Source organism: Chrysochloris asiatica, unplaced genomic scaffold (genome assembly GCF_000296735.1).
Source record: "Chrysochloris asiatica unplaced genomic scaffold, ChrAsi1.0 scaffold00012, whole genome shotgun sequence".
Classification (NCBI taxonomy): Eukaryota; Metazoa; Chordata; class Mammalia; order Afrosoricida; family Chrysochloridae; genus Chrysochloris; species Chrysochloris asiatica.
The window spans coordinates 36,475,099-36,490,514 of NW_006408530.1; the positions used below are offsets into that span (position 1 = coordinate 36,475,099).

At 41.1% G+C, this 15,416-nt stretch overlaps 1 protein-coding gene across 2 annotated transcripts in view; it reads left to right on the top strand.

Annotated features, from left to right (window-relative positions):
- Window positions 1–374: 374 nt before the first annotated feature.
- The window catches only part of LOC102834236 (actin-related protein 3-like), a 75,036-nt gene continuing 59,994 nt past the window's right edge, over window positions 375–15,416 (top strand). The window contains exon 1 of one of the 2 annotated variants that reach the window (XM_006834590.1): window positions 375–635. In XM_006834590.1, coding sequence (XP_006834653.1) covers window positions 592–635 — 44 coding nt within the window. In that variant the 5' untranslated portion in view covers window positions 375–591. The remainder of the gene's footprint in view (window positions 636–15,416) is intronic. The other variant, XM_006834591.1, reaches the window with a different exon arrangement.

Below are 15,416 nucleotides of genomic sequence, written 5' to 3' on the forward strand. Positions count from 1 at the left end.
CCTAGCATAAAGTAACTGAAACTAAAACCTTAAGGACGGATCAAAAACCCCTTTGCAGCTTCGGAAGAACTGGAGATTCAGGCTCAGGCTCACTTTTCGGTCTCTATCCGCTTGGAAAACCCGAAGTGCATTTCATTAACGTCCGGACGGGAACCTGGCCGGCGGCCGTCGCCTCACTGCGCATGCTCTCTCGCCCCGCCCGCTCAGAGCAGGAAGGGGGAGAGCCGATGGCCTGGGCCTGGCCTGGCCGGGGCGTCGGCAACGGCGGCCATCTTGGCTTCCCGGGGAAAAGCAGCGTGAGGGGAAGAAGTTGTAGGGTGGGGGCAGAGTGAGGAGGAGAGAAGAGAGAGGGGGAGGAGGCCGCGGCGGGGCAGGGCGGGGATTGCCCGCCTGGGTTGCGGAAGTGGTAGCCGCTGACCCAGCCTGCTGCTTTCTCGCTACCGCTTCGGCTTCACGGCTTCCCCCACCCCCCAGACGGAGAGGGCGGCCCGGCTGTGGATGGTCAGATAGCCCTCATCTTCCGCCGCTAATCCCCGGCCCCAACCAGCGCGGAGCAGACGGCGGCAGCGGCAGCAGCAGGCGTGGAGGAAGATGGCGGGACGGCTGCCGGCCTGTGTGGTGGACTGTGGCACGGGGTAAGGGCTTGACCGGGGACGCAGCGGATGGGCTTCATGAGCGGGGGTGGGGAAACTGAGGCGGAGGAGGAAAAATGGCGGGGTGGGAGGCGGCCTGCGGATGAATGGTGCGGAGAGGTGCAGCCGCCGGCTCTGTCAGTCCCTGGCTCCCCGGGTCACCACGGGTGGGGCCCGGAGCCGGGAGCCTCGCTCGCGCCCCCTTGCCTCATCCTCCTGGGATTGTGGAGGTGGCATCGGGCGCAGAACCCCGCTGGGAACCGCTTAGTCGGCGCGACCCCCTCCCGACCCTTCCCCCACCGCGGTGGGCAGCGCCGCCCGAGGTGTGGGGACCTCGCTCCTGGGGGGCCGCTGTTGTGGTGGGGTGGGCGCCGAGCCGGCCCACCCAGCTCTTTCTCTGTGCGCCCCCTCCTGCTGCTGGGCGCGGGTCGGAGCTCGGGGGCCGGCTGGCAGAGGAGGCAGACGCGAGGCGCGCTCCTTGGAGGTTTTGCAAGCTGCCTGTGACAACACTGCCGGGTGTGGGTGGGGAAGGGGAGCACCGGACTCCGAATGGGAAGCCCGGACGGGGGCTTTCGCTTGGCCACCCATCTCCTCTCCCTTTGGATCCCCGGCCTTTTCCATTGCCCACTGCGTTTTTACCGGCGAACCAAGTCACCTTTTAATTTGAGAAAATGTCATGTGTTACTTCTCGAGCTCAAAAAAAGTCCCCCAGTGAGCAAGCGCGCTGCAACTTCCTTAGTTTTGTCAAAGCCTCTTCCTGCTTTCAGCCTTTTATACCCTTATAAGGTAGTTTTTCGTTTCCAACCTGAGCACATCTTATTAGAACTTTCAAAATTGAGTAGGTTTTAAATCGATCGGATTACTGGTGCTAGGTAACAGTTTATGTGAACTTAAAAAAAAAAAAAAATGTTTTGGTGTTCCATGGGGTGGGAGGAAGGAAGGTACCCAGGAAAATACACTTAAGTTGTACACATTCATTCTGATGCGGTGTCTTGAAACCTAAGGAAGATGGGGAAGTATTAAAGGCATGTGCTTTAATTTGCAAGGATTTCATTAACGATAGTGTAGTTTCACGAAGATATAAAATAGTATTGAAGTGGACGTTCCTTTTGAAATAGTAGGCATAGCGTTACAAGCACATTATGCATACTTGTTACGGTTGTTAGCTGCCATAGAGTTGGTACCAACTCATAGACCCTATGCACAATAGAGTGAAAGTGAAGAGGACTTAAAATACTGATGTAGATCACAGGCCAATTAACAACATGTATGCTTATGTAGAGAAAAAGACTGTTTTAACGTAGAACGTCTTTTGTTGAAATATTGGAGGTACTTTGATTGTTGTACTGTGCTGTTATTATCATTACATCTCTTTAATCCTGAAAACAGTCTAGTGTATTTTCTTAGAGGCGCTAATACTAAGATGAGGATTGCCAACCTTTTAGTACTCAGCATATTATTATTTAAAGTACTAATATGCCCGTCTCTCTTTTGCTTTGTAAACTTTCTCTTACATTCATGATCATAAATTTCTATTAGTGTGGCAGTTTCTAAAGTCTCCACAGTGCATAAGGAAGCAACTGACTTCTTTATATTTTTCTCTAGAATGCCTAGTCTAGCTTCAGAACTTCTAGAGATTGTTTCTAAAGGCCAGTTAAAGTTCCTTCTTAATCCAGTCTAATTTCTCTGAACCAGTGTTTTTTTCTTCCCCCTTCCCTCAGTCTCTTTGGTAATTAGTTTTGCTTAGGGTCAGTTTTAAAATCAGATTCAATCTAAGTTTCTTTTCTAGTGTGCTTGGTTAAAGTGAAAAATACTGCTATGTGCTTAGTATTTAATTGAAATTACAGGACTATCAATAAAAATAGTTATACATAATCATCTCATTAATACACATGCTGATATCATGTAGTGTGTTACTTTTTCCAATTTTTTTCTTTGGAAATACAGTTTTAATACTTTTTGAATTACTATACGAAGAGTCTTCAAAACATTGGGGAGATTGCATTATTTTAAAATTTCATTTTCTCACAAATTTTTTGAAGCCCCCTTCAAACTAAATAATCTCATCTAAGTTGTTTATTGTTGGTAGGTAATGTGAGGTCCGGTTCCGACTCCTAATGACCCTGCACAGCGTTTCCGAGGCTGTAAATCTTTACGGGAGCAGAACGCCTCCTCTTACTCCTGCGGATCCGCTGGTTGTTTCGAACTGCTGACCTTGAAGTTGGCAGCCTGACTCGTAACCACTATGCTACTAGAGCTCTCCCCTTAAATGACCTCATTTCTGAAAGGGCAACCTTGAGTGTAAAAACTTGCTGAGTGAACAGGATGAATGGGGGCAGGGATTTCATCTATACCTAGGATATTTGTCTTAATATTGACACTGCTGTTGGTCTCATCTAACAATGGATGGAATAGGAGTCCTTGTGACCCCTAACTCTCTTATCTTTTACCATCTGTTTTGCAATCTGAAGTACAACCTAGAGAGATTTATTTCTTCTGATACTCAAAAGTATTTTTGGAGTTTAAAGTTTTCTATTAAATGTAAAACCTTCTGTTAAAGGTTTCTATCAGCAAAGCTAAACCTTCAGTTCTTAAAACACATATCTAGTTAAGATTGGGCCAGTGATACTCATCTCGAAGTAAGGCCATAACGGGGAGTTTTGTGTTCCAGAATACTGTGGTCCCCAAATACACATTGTGTACCTAGCAATTTGTTTGTTCCTTTATGCTTTGCAGGGTACACTCATCTTTTAGGTCTCTAATTACAATTATCCATTTAATGTAAGTGAAAAATTACAACTTGAATCAAGTTGCTCACTCCATTTCATTATATAAGACAAAAGGTGGCAGAAAGAATTGATCATCTTTGCAAGTTGGTGGTATTAGAGAAGAAAAGTTGTAAGATTTAGGAAATGGAGTGTATTGCAAAATTTAAAATTAGGGATCCTCCAACAGAAGTCAAAATAAGAAGAATCACCTAGGCTAAGATCATAAAAGAAAATTATCATTTTGAAAAGTATTCAGAAAGAAATACTTCCTTCATATTGATGTCACATTGCTACATATTTTTGGTCTGGTGTGGTACTGTAAGATCAACACAGGACTGCATACCACAAAATTAGCAGTTCAAAACCCACCACCTATTCTTCAGAAACCCTATATACAGGGTCCCTATGAGTTAGAACTGATTTGATGGCACTTAACAACAAAAACAACATTGCAAAGGAAATGTAGAATAAAATTTGGGCTCAAAGATTCTCATCGCTAAAGCTGATTGCTTTAAAACTGAACTGTAGAGCTCAAACCTGCCACTAGAGTAAAGAAAGTATGAAATTTTCTTTCTTTAATTTTTTCAGTTACTTTCCCTGTTACCTAAGTTAATATGTGTCTGCCTTCTAGCCAGTGACTACTTTTTTTAGCATGATAACATTTTTGACTTTTTAAAATAGCGGTCTCATACAATATTAGCCCTTCTGTGAGTGACAAATGCAATTGAAAGTATGTTATTTTAAAAATATTGTATCCTAAGATTATCCTAAATTATTTTTTGTGTGTTTTTACTCCAATTTTCTAACCTTCAAAGCAAATAAGGAAATTTATTTAATGCTTTAGGTATGTCACTTCCTGGTTATGGAGCTTTGCATTGTTAAATCTCCTTTTTCCTTTTATGCCATTTTTCTCTCTCCTGATCAGCACTGCATTGGTAAATTATTTCCATTGATTATGATTCAGAGGCTAATATAATATAGCTTTATAGAAAAGAAGTCTTTGATGTCTGCAGAGTTAGAATGAATTGAGGATTTCCCTAATTGATTTAAACTTCTTAAATCTTAAGAGGTAAGCATAAATATTTTGTTGCAATCAATGAGTCAGGAGGTCACTTTATTCACCTTGTGACCATGTTCTGGCTATAAGGGATAGGATGATCTTGGTCCAAGAGCATTCACCCTGTGACCCTATCTGGCTATTTGTAGTAGGATGATCTTGGTCCAAGAGCTGTGGGGAAGAGCTGGGTGGGTGAAGGAAAGCATAAATGATGTTCGTTATGTATTTTGATCTAGTATTTAATAGCAATGCTATATCGAGGATCTCTGGTAGCATAGTGGTTATGACTCAGGCTGCCAATCTCAAGGTCAGCAGTTCGAAACTGCCAGTGGTTCCATGGCAGAAAGATGAGGTGTTCTGCTCCGGTAAAGATTTACAGCCTCAGAAACCCTTTGCAGGGTCACTATGAGTTGGAACCTACTCCACAGTACTTGACAACAACATATCTGTATCATCTAAGGCAAAAACATTCACAGAATTGTTACAAAACAGTATTCATTACAATTCTTACTCTTGATATGTTTTCTGTGAAATAAGTATAACAAACATGCTCCTATTGAGAAGTCAGATTTTTACTTACACTTACCTGAAATCACTCTTTCTTGCCTGCCAATTTTTACTTGAAATATTGACTTTGGAATGTGTATCTACTGTATCTAATCAACTTTTCAGCTTCATTATAAAACACAATTCAGACTTTTTAAGCACAGAAGGGAAAGAAAGATCCATGAGTGGAAGAGGGCTTGCTGGCTTGGCTTTTATTTACATAATCCCTGGTGGCACTGTAGGAAAAGCACTGGACTGTTAACTGCAGGATCTGCAGATCAAACCTACCAGCTGTTCCTTTGGAGAAAGATGAGGGTTTCTAATCCAAAAAGACTTCTAGCCTTGGAAACTCTACAGGGTCACTGTAAGTCAGAATTGACTCAATCGTGGTAGCATTTCATCTGGTGACAGCTGTAAGAATTTAATTTACTAGTGAGAAAACAGGATTAGAAAATTTAAATTACTTTTTGAATGTCACATAGTTATCATGCAGTGTGAATTGCTATTTAGATTTAAGTTTTTTTGAGGTCAAACCCTGTGGTTTTTTCTTTTACACATGAAGTTTCCAGAGACCCTTTTCAGAACTATGCAAATTACTTTATTAGTAAAGTTTACCCTACTTATTTCACACGGAGCTCTGATAGTATAATGATTACCATTCAGGCTGCTGTTCTCACAGTCAGCAGTTCGAAACTACCAGGGTTTCCACGGAAGATGAGGCTTTCTGCTCCCGTAAAGATTTATGGCCTCTGAAACGCTATATTCAGGGCTGCTATGAGTCGGAACCGACCCCATGGCACATAACCACCACCACTTACTTCTGTTTAAAGTAATCTTTTTAAACATAGTTCTAAACTTAAGGGAATGATTTAATTCATTAGGAAAACCTTTCTTTGCAAATCTTTCTGACATTCAGGATTAGATTTTTTTCCTGTGGATATGTGAATTCCTAGATTGTTTATTTCCTTGTCATGTTGCTTAGATTTAATCTCGCGAAAAAATTACTCTCTAGGTTTTGTTCATCAGTGAATAATAATAGCTGGTATTTATCAAGGATTATCTTGTGTCAGGTTCTGTGCTAAATGCTTTCTATTACCTCATTTACTTTTTAAAAAGTTTTTATTGTGAATTATGTGTTAGTTTATATGGGTGAACAGTATCTTTACCTTCATCCTATTGTACTTTGTGTCATTGCAATGATCACAGTCCCCTGCATGCAGCATCAAACAGTCTTGCCCCCCTGGCCGCCAGCACACAACCCCTCTCCCTCCCTGAGTCCATAGTCCCCAGCTGCTCCCTCTCTCCACCTCATTGTCTCTGCCTCCATCCCCAGTGTCACTGCCTTTCCGGACAGGGTCTTACACTTGGCTTTTCGCCTCTGATGGTTCTAGGCATCTCTGCTTCTGTACTGCAAAATCAGCAACTCCCCTCCTCTTTCTAACACTCACTGTCAGACCTGATAGCAATCATTCCCTATTGAACCACAGGAATTCTTTCAGCCTCACCTTGTATTAACTCCATCTAGACAGGTTGGAAAGGAGCTCTGGTAGCGTAGTGGTTACAAATTGGGCTGCGAACCTTAGGGTCAGCGGTTCGAAACTACCAGCCGCTCCGCGGGAGAAAGATGAGGCTTTCTACTCCCGTAAAGATTTACACCCTCGGAAACCCTGTACAGGGTCGCTATGGGTCGGAACCGACTCGATGGCACTTAACAACAACAACAACAAGACAGGTTGGAACCAATTCATTGGAGATGCTACCTTTCCCTATATCCTCTGGAGCTAGGTTCCCTATTGAAAGCTTGTAAATCTGTCACTTCTTGCCTTTGTAGTCCCCTATTTTGGGTAGCCAGTGTCTAAGTTCCCCCTCCCTGTCCACCCTGTGTATCAAGGAGGTGGGAATGATCCTCTCTGTAGAGTTCCCTCATTTTATTTTATTTTTTTAATGTTTATTGTGAATTATGTGATAGTTTACATGGGAGAACATTAGTTTTACATTTATCTTATAATATATTGTTTCATTGCCATGGTTACAATCCCCTCCATACACCATCAACCAACCAAAGGGTGGTATACCCTGCAAGCCTGTCCCCTGGTCATCAGCACACAGCCCCTCTCCCTCTCTGGGTCTAAAGTCCCCAGCTGCTCCATCTCTCCATGTCATCATCTCTGCCTCCATCTCAGGTATCACTGCTTCTCTGGGTAGGGTCCCACACTTTGCTCTTCTCCCTTGATGGCACCAGGAACCTCTGCTCCTAGACTGCAAAATTAATCACTCCCCTCCTTGCTACAAAATCTCTACCTTTACATTTCCAACCTCAACAGTCAGTCCTGATGACAATTATTCACTATTGTATCACAAGAGACCTATCCGCATTTCCTTTCATCAGCCCCGCCTAGACAGATTGGATACTACTCAGTGGAGAATTCTACCTTCCTTCACACCCTCTGGATCTAGGTTCCCTCTTGAAAGCTTGTAAGCTAGTCACTTCTTGCCTTTGTAGCATTTTGGGCAGCCAATGTCCAAGTTACCCATCCCTGTCTACTCTGTGTGTGGAGGGGGTGGGAATGATCCTTGCTGTAAAGAATTGTTCCCTCTTTTGAGCTACTGCATCCATAGGTGTAGGTTGAGCTCTGATCATCCAGTCATTGAAGCCAGGTCAAGTGGGAATTATCTGCAAGTGTGGGTGTTCTTGTGCATATGTCCTCACTTCTTATCAGCTGGATGCTTCACTCTCCACTCTAGTCCTCTGTGGCTATGTCACTGACTCTGGGCCGAAGAGTCCCCAGTTCTTGACACACTGCTGGATAACCAGGTCTCTACCTGGGTTCACAGGAGTCTGTTGAACATTGTAGGGCTTAGCTCGCAGCTTCATTGCTGTTTTTCCCTCACTTCTCCATACCGTCATTTACTTTTGACATCAACCTATGACGTATTATCTTTGCTTCAAGAAGTATTAGCTTGTCTTTGTTGTTGTTATGTGTCGTGGAGTCGGTTCCGACTCATAGCGACCCTGTACAGGGTTTCCAAGGCTGTAAATCTTTATGGGAGCAGAAAGCCTCATCATTGTCCCGCGCAACAGCTGGTAGTTTCGAACTGCTGACCTTGCGGTTCGCAGCCCAATTCGTAACCACTACGTTACCAGAGTTCCTTTAGCTTGTCTTTAGGACAATAAAATTTAATTTTAAAGAGGTTAAGCTACTTGCCCAAAATATCACAGCAAATAAGTATGGCAGAGCCATTGGATTATATAGTTTTTTGTTTTTTTTTTTTAACTTAGAGGATGAACCAATGACAATTTAAAATCATCTAGATAATTTAAAGAAATTTATTCATGATGTTTTTAAAGAACAAAACCCAGTAATTTAACGTTGATTTGCACAGACAGAGAGTCCTGGTGGTATAGTGGGTTACATATTGGTCTGCTAACCACAGGATTCAAATGTACCAGGCAAGAAAGATGAGGCTGTCTGCTCCTATAAACATTTGCGTCTCGGATACCCTAGGAAGCATTTCTACTCAGTTCTGAAAAGTAGCTGTGAGTCAGAATTGACATAATGGCAGCAGTGGGTGTGTTTTGCACACATAGAAAAAGTGGTATTGTCAAACTGATATTTACCATGTACATCAGCAGCCCTCTAGGCACATAAGCAGCCACCCAGGTACTCTTGGAATAATAATGAAAACATATAATGCAGTTAACCTCAAGAATCTAAATGAAAGGAAAAATCATTTTAAAAACTAGAGGAAGTTAGAAGATTACATTTAATCAATTGTTAGCATATGTATTTTTTGGACATTTAGTAGCTGTTCTGTAAGTTAAAAGAAATGAGATTATTGTGGTCAGGAAGAATCAGGCGAGTCTAGTGAAGATAGAATTGGAGCCAATAAATATTTGGACAGAGGTATAAGAGTATTTTTTGAAGAGTAATGTACAGAGGAAAGGGCTTTCTTGTGTTTGGCCCTTCTAGTATGCTTCACCCTTCCCTTTGTTGATGATTTGAGGGCTATGTCATAAAATGTGGGACAAACGGAATGTACCTCATGTGTTGCTACTATTCATCCTGTCATTGGTGGCTTGTGTGTTGCTATGATGCTGAACAGGTTTCAGCGTCTAGATTAATATGGACCAGTAAGAAAGGCCTGGTGATCCGCTTTTGAAAATCAGCCAGTGAAAGCCCTGTGGATCACAACTCCCTGCTACTGATCATTCTGTTGTGCCTGTGCTCATCTTGAGTCAGGCCTGCCTTCTAGACAGCAACTAACAAACACTTGCTGAGCACCTACTGTGCACCAGGCAAGATTGTGACTTCAAAGGCATTTAAGTTGAAAAACCAAAACCCACTGCCATGGTGTCAATTCTGATTCATAGTGACCCATAGTAGATTCTGACTCACAGTAGACCTCCAGAGAGGATCCAAAGCTGTAAGTCTTTATGGAAGCACACTGCCTCATCTTCTCCCATGGAGTTTATGGTAGGTTAAAACCACTGACCCTTTTTGGTTGGTAGACCAATGTTTAACCCATTGCACTACCAGGACTCCTTAGGATTGTGTCTGGAAATGTGTATTTAAATAGCCTTCCTAGATGATTCTTAAGTGGCCCACTCAGCACAAGCTTTGCCAGAACTTCTGAAATAGGGTATTAACAGTTGAACTGGAGCAGAAGAGGGAGTTTGAGAAAGATTACTTCTTTTGTTTTGTTTGTACCTTTCATCTGGCAGTTAATACTGTTTGTTTGTGGTTAGTAAGGACTTTGTAGATCAGATTTTGAGTTCAAGCTCTACCATTTACTAACTATATGTAACTGTGTCTTTCAAACATTGTAAGTATCGTTTTCCCATCTGTAATTTGGAGGTAATAGAATCTGTCTCAGTGATTTGTTTTGAGATAACTCATGAAAGGTTTCAGCACAGTGCCTGGTACATTATATGAGGACAGTACTTTGTAATTCTTATGATTGGTGAGCCCCTTCTTTTATTGGACTGAAGTTTGTAAGGATGTAGCACAGCGCCTCCTGTAGTCAGAATGTTTTTGCTGATTTGAAAGATTGTGAAGGAGGTACTGCTAAGATTTGGCAGTTGATTCTTGTTGTTAAGTGCCATCGAGTTAGTTCCAACTCATAGCAACCCTGTATAGGGTTTCCAATGGTCAGCTGATGATGTTGAACTGCTGACCTTGTTCAAACTGACCTTGCAGTCCTTTGCTTATCCTACAGCACCACGCATGGATCGATGGTAAGTAGGCGTCAGTGAAGATTTCAAGATTGGGTAATACCAAAGTTGATTTGAAGAAACTGAATTAAATTGGAATTTATTGTTGCATTAGAATGATAATTTATACTTAGAAATGTCCTAGGAGAAGTTAAAAGTACTGGAACTTCAGGAATGAAGATGAATATTTGGGGATTATCATTATAATTTATAAGTTGAAGCTAATAAAATGAAAATTGAAAGGGGAAAAAAAAGTGACAATATTAATATTCCTTTTAAAAATTGTGGCTATATGACTTGGCTTCATGAGTGAGCTGATAACAGGAACATTTGTGAATGGTGAGTGGTCAGCTTATGCTGACAGCAGATCTCTTATCACATCCTACTTCCTAAGATGGCAAAGTACTTAGTCTGGAGGAGAATTCAGTTCAAGGTAGGCTTAACTTTCCCTCTGTCATGGTCCTGCTTATCCTACAGTCTCCCTCTCCCTCAATATATTGGAAACAGCTAAATCCTTGGACTAACAGTATGTTTCCTATAACAAAATTTCACTGTAATAAAAGTATTTGAATGCATCTCTGTCATTGTATTGGAATTTGTAGCCTCCTTAATCAAACTCCGTACCTGTAGTAGCCACTGGCATAATGAGGCAAAAACAAAGCAGTTAAGTAATAGTAACACTACATTAATGTGCTTTATAGTTTACCAAGGGAAATTCTGTGGCTCCATATGATAAGCACTGGATTGTGAACCACAAGGTTCATGGTTTGAACCTGTCAGCCCCTGTGTGGGAGAAAGATGAACACAGGTGTTCTATCAAAGATTCAAAGCCTTAGAAACTTACACAGGGAACCGAATGGATGTCACTTAACAGCAACAATATTAATATTCATGAATTATTAAGCACTGTGGGCTAATGTGTCAGACTGTAAAGTGTTTGAACTACAAGGTCGGTGGTTCAAGCTCACCAGCTTCTCCTTGGAAACCCTATACAGGGTCGCTATGGGTCGGAATCGATGGCACTTAACAACAGTGTTATTGAATTAATGCTTTAAATTTGGTTCTTCTGAATAGGATAGTGATTATTTGTGTGCTGGTTGTTTTGTAACTCCGTGTAGACTTTTATGTGTATCATAAAAGAAAAGATAGCAACATAATAAAATGTTTACAAATTGATAACAAAAAGACAGCAGATATCCTGAGTTTTCCAGGTGACTTCTTTGTGGAATTTAATAATTTTATTTCAAAATTTCTTTCCAATTCTTGTCCTAAGAACTGAACCTTGACATTTTCCTTGGTGTGTATTTACTACCACTAGCATCAACTGCCAAGTTCACATTCTTTCAAACTCAAGTAATCCTTACACCCTGTGTTTAACTCTCCTAGCATGATACTGCAATGAGAGCAGGGACAGTCCGCACATACTTATCACAGTGAGGGAAGAGAAGACAGTCTTGTATTTGTGTAGAGTCACAAGTGTCTCTTTTCCTTTCTACTGCACCTCTCTGTGTCAGCCATAACACCCACCTCAAAAGAATTTATTTTTACTGTGTTTAATAGTATGGAAACAACAGGTAAAAGTTGAACTTTAGGGATTTTCGTTTTGTCCTTAGCTGAGATATAGGATGCAGCTTGATTAAGCAACATGACATCTTAAACAACTTGTTTTTTAAAAAAAGTAGCACTCTGTAGACAGCAAGAAAAAGACTTTCATAAGATAAACGCCTTTAAAATAACTTGTTTTAAGGTTTTAAATTTTAGACCTAATTCATCTTAAGGAGCTCTGGCAGAGTAATAGTTACAAGTTGGCCTGCTAACCTCAAGGTAAGTAGTTCGGTGAGGTTTTCTGTTCCTGTAAAGATTTACTGCCTCAGAAGCCCTATACAGGGTTTCTATGAGTTGGAACTGATTCCACAGCCTACCACCATCACCCCCACCGCCATTCATTTTAGTGGTTGTTGGAATTCAGTTATTTGAAAGACATATTAAATTAAAAGCTGCAAAAGCCATAATCTGTGTAAGATAGAAACCTGTCAAAGAAGAAAAACTGTCATGTTTTCCACTCAAACAAGAGATAGCAAAGCAGTAAGAGTGCACCCTGTTGCAGAGGGAGCATTTTAAAGACTGGGAAAAACAAAACAGTCTTGAGTTCCAGTGCTCACAGGTTTCATTGTAGCAGAATATAAGCCATTTCAAGGGTTTTAAGAGTTTTTGTTTTTGATACAACTATTTGTATCAAATAATTGTATCAAAACCAAAAAACATTTTCAGAGGCCTCATGAAGTCGGTCCTTGTTGCTGTTAACTGCCATCCAGTCAGTTCTGATTCATAATGACCCTATAAATCTCAGTGGGAGCAAATGGCCGCATATTTTTTTATGTGGAGTGCCTCCTGTGCTCAGTCAACCTGGTGGTTCCCAGTGCAGTGCTTACCCTATAGAGCCACTGTGCTCCCATGAAGTAGGTTGTTGTTGTTAGGTGCTATTGAGTCAGTTCCGACTCACAGCCACCTTGCATATGCATAATAGAACAAAACATTGCCCTGACCTCTGGCTGCCTCACAATCCTCACAATTGTTGCTATACTTGAACCCATTGCTCCTGTCACTGTGCCAGTCCATTTCATTGGGGATCTTCTTTTTCACTTACCCTTATGAAGTATTGTTGTTAAGTGCCATCAAGTGGGCTCTGACTCATAGCCACCCTGAGAAAGATTTCCAAGGAGTGTCTTGTGGGTTTAAACAGCTAACCTTGTGGTTAGCAGTGCAGTGCTTATCCTACAGCACCGCACCTTGTGGTTCTCCTTGACTCTAGAGCCCACTGCTAGCTATATTGTTTCCTTTAAACCCCTTGCCATTGAATCAGTTCTCTTACAGCAGCCTAGTAGGACAGGGTACAACTGTATCACAGGGTTTCAAAGGCTGTACTCTGTTCTGCCACATCTTTCTCCTGACGACTGGCTGGTGGGGTCCAACATTTTGGTTAGCTGCTGAGTGCTTCACCAGTGTTAAGCACTCCAGCACTCCCGCGCTGCACATTACTTGAGAAAGTGTTACATTGTTGGTGAAAAGACACACATTTAAAAAAAAAACCAATCTGTTTAGGACTGCTGATTTTAGTACAAATAATGAAATAAATGTGTATTGATGTGATTAATCTAGTTGTTACAAATTGGGCTGCGAACCTGAAGGTCAGCAGTTTGAAACTACCAGCCGCTTCAAGGGAGAAAGGTGAGGCTTTCTACTCACTCCTGTCAAGAGTTAGAGCCTTGGAAACCCTGTACAGGGTAGCTATGGGTCAAAATTGACTTCATGGCACTTAACAACAACAAACAAACATGCAGATTAACTGCAATAGAATTGTTTGTTGACAGTTTGAATATTATCAAGTATTTAGCGTACCTAACTTCTGATAAACTAATTGCTTATTAATTCAGGACAACTAAATTAAAGAAATGATGTGTAATAATATATAACTGCAAAGTGAAAGCATACCTATTTCTGAAAATTAAGTGCAGTGAAACCTGTGAGAGCTGAGACTTTACAGACACGTGCCTTGTGTTTTCAGGTCTCCAAAGTGTTGTGACTTTGATAGACTGTGTGTGGTCTTAACCAGTTTCCTATCACTCCTTTTAGTGGAAATTACTTGAATTTTCCTTTTCGAAGGTTTTGCTGTAATAATAGGCATTATAAAAGTCAGTCTCCCTTTTTTGTTTGTTTTTGTCAATGGTCACACAAAACACAGAAAATGAAACAGTCAAAAAATATAATTTAAGAGTATAGGACTATAAAAGTAGATTCCTTTGAAGAAGGGAAGGTATTTTGTTTGTTTTAATTAATGTTTGATATTTGACTTGGGGAAAAATTATTATTATTATTATTTTATGGCGCTAACAATCTTTATTGGTGGCAATGAAAAAACAAGACAAGCGTGGATACGACAGCTCCTGCTTCTGGGGCACCGTTCAAGGCCAAATCACCCCGTTGGAAATTAAAAAAAAATGTTTTTTTAAGGAAAGTGGGCAACCTCAAAATAGCTTTCTAAAATTTGAATTAGAGGAGATTGCTGTCTTTGGAGTATATGTCCAGTTTGTCTAAACACACAAAATTTTAGCTAACGCTTGTACATTCCTATTTGAAAATATTTTAAAAATTTACTTCATGACAATAATAATAAAGTTGTTGATACTGTTTACATCTTGTCAAGTCAGTTTTGACTCATCGTGGTCCTGTACAGGGTTTCTTAGGCTGTAACTCTTTATGGAAACAGAAAGCTTCATGTTTTTCATGCGGAGTGGCTGGCAGGTTTGAACTGCAGACCTTGTGGTTAGCAGTCCATTGCTTATCCACCAGTGCTCCAGTCAAAAAGTAGAGGTCATTAGCTAAAGGAAAGAGACTTTTTGGGGCTTTCCCTCTTTGTCTTTTCTGGTTACTTGTTATTTATATAAAAGCTGTGTTGTGTTGTGTTGTGTTGTTATGTGCCGTGGAGTCGGTTCCGACTCATAGTGACCCTGTACAGGGTTTCCAAGGCTGTAAATCTTTATGGGAGCAGAAAGCCTCATCTTTCTCCCACCAAGCAGCTGGTAGTTTTGAACTGCTGACCTTGCAGCCCAATTCATAACCACTAGTTGAGTGTAATTTGATTGCTTCCCAAAATGTCCTTTAAAAGAAGTATAAGTTGATGTATAGATTTTGGAATTCTAAAAATATTTTAAAGAGTGAATTTCCTTTTGCTGTATTATAACAGAATGAAAACATTCCCAAGGAATCAAGGTTGATCATTCCAACTTATCAGCTGCTCCACTGGAGAAAGATGTGGAGAATTAAATTTAAAAGAGGCTGGAGTTACATTGTGGAAGTTCAGAGGTCCTTGAATTTTACACTAATTTTGATATTTATGTGATGTTGTTGTTGTCAAGTGCCGGCGAGTTGATTCCGACCCATAACGACCCTGTATAGGGTTTCCAAGGAGCAGGTGGCAGTTATAAAATGATTGTTTGTTGTAAATCAGCCTTATGAGACTGGGAAGTACATTTGATGAAATTTTTAGTGATTTTTGATGATTAAAAATAATAGCTCAAGCACTTCAGTTATGCATATGTTCTAATTGTTTTACATATATTACTGGTGGTTATGTGCTGTGGAGTCGGTTCCGACTCATAGTGACCCTGTGGATACGACAGCTCCTGCTTCTGGGGCACCGT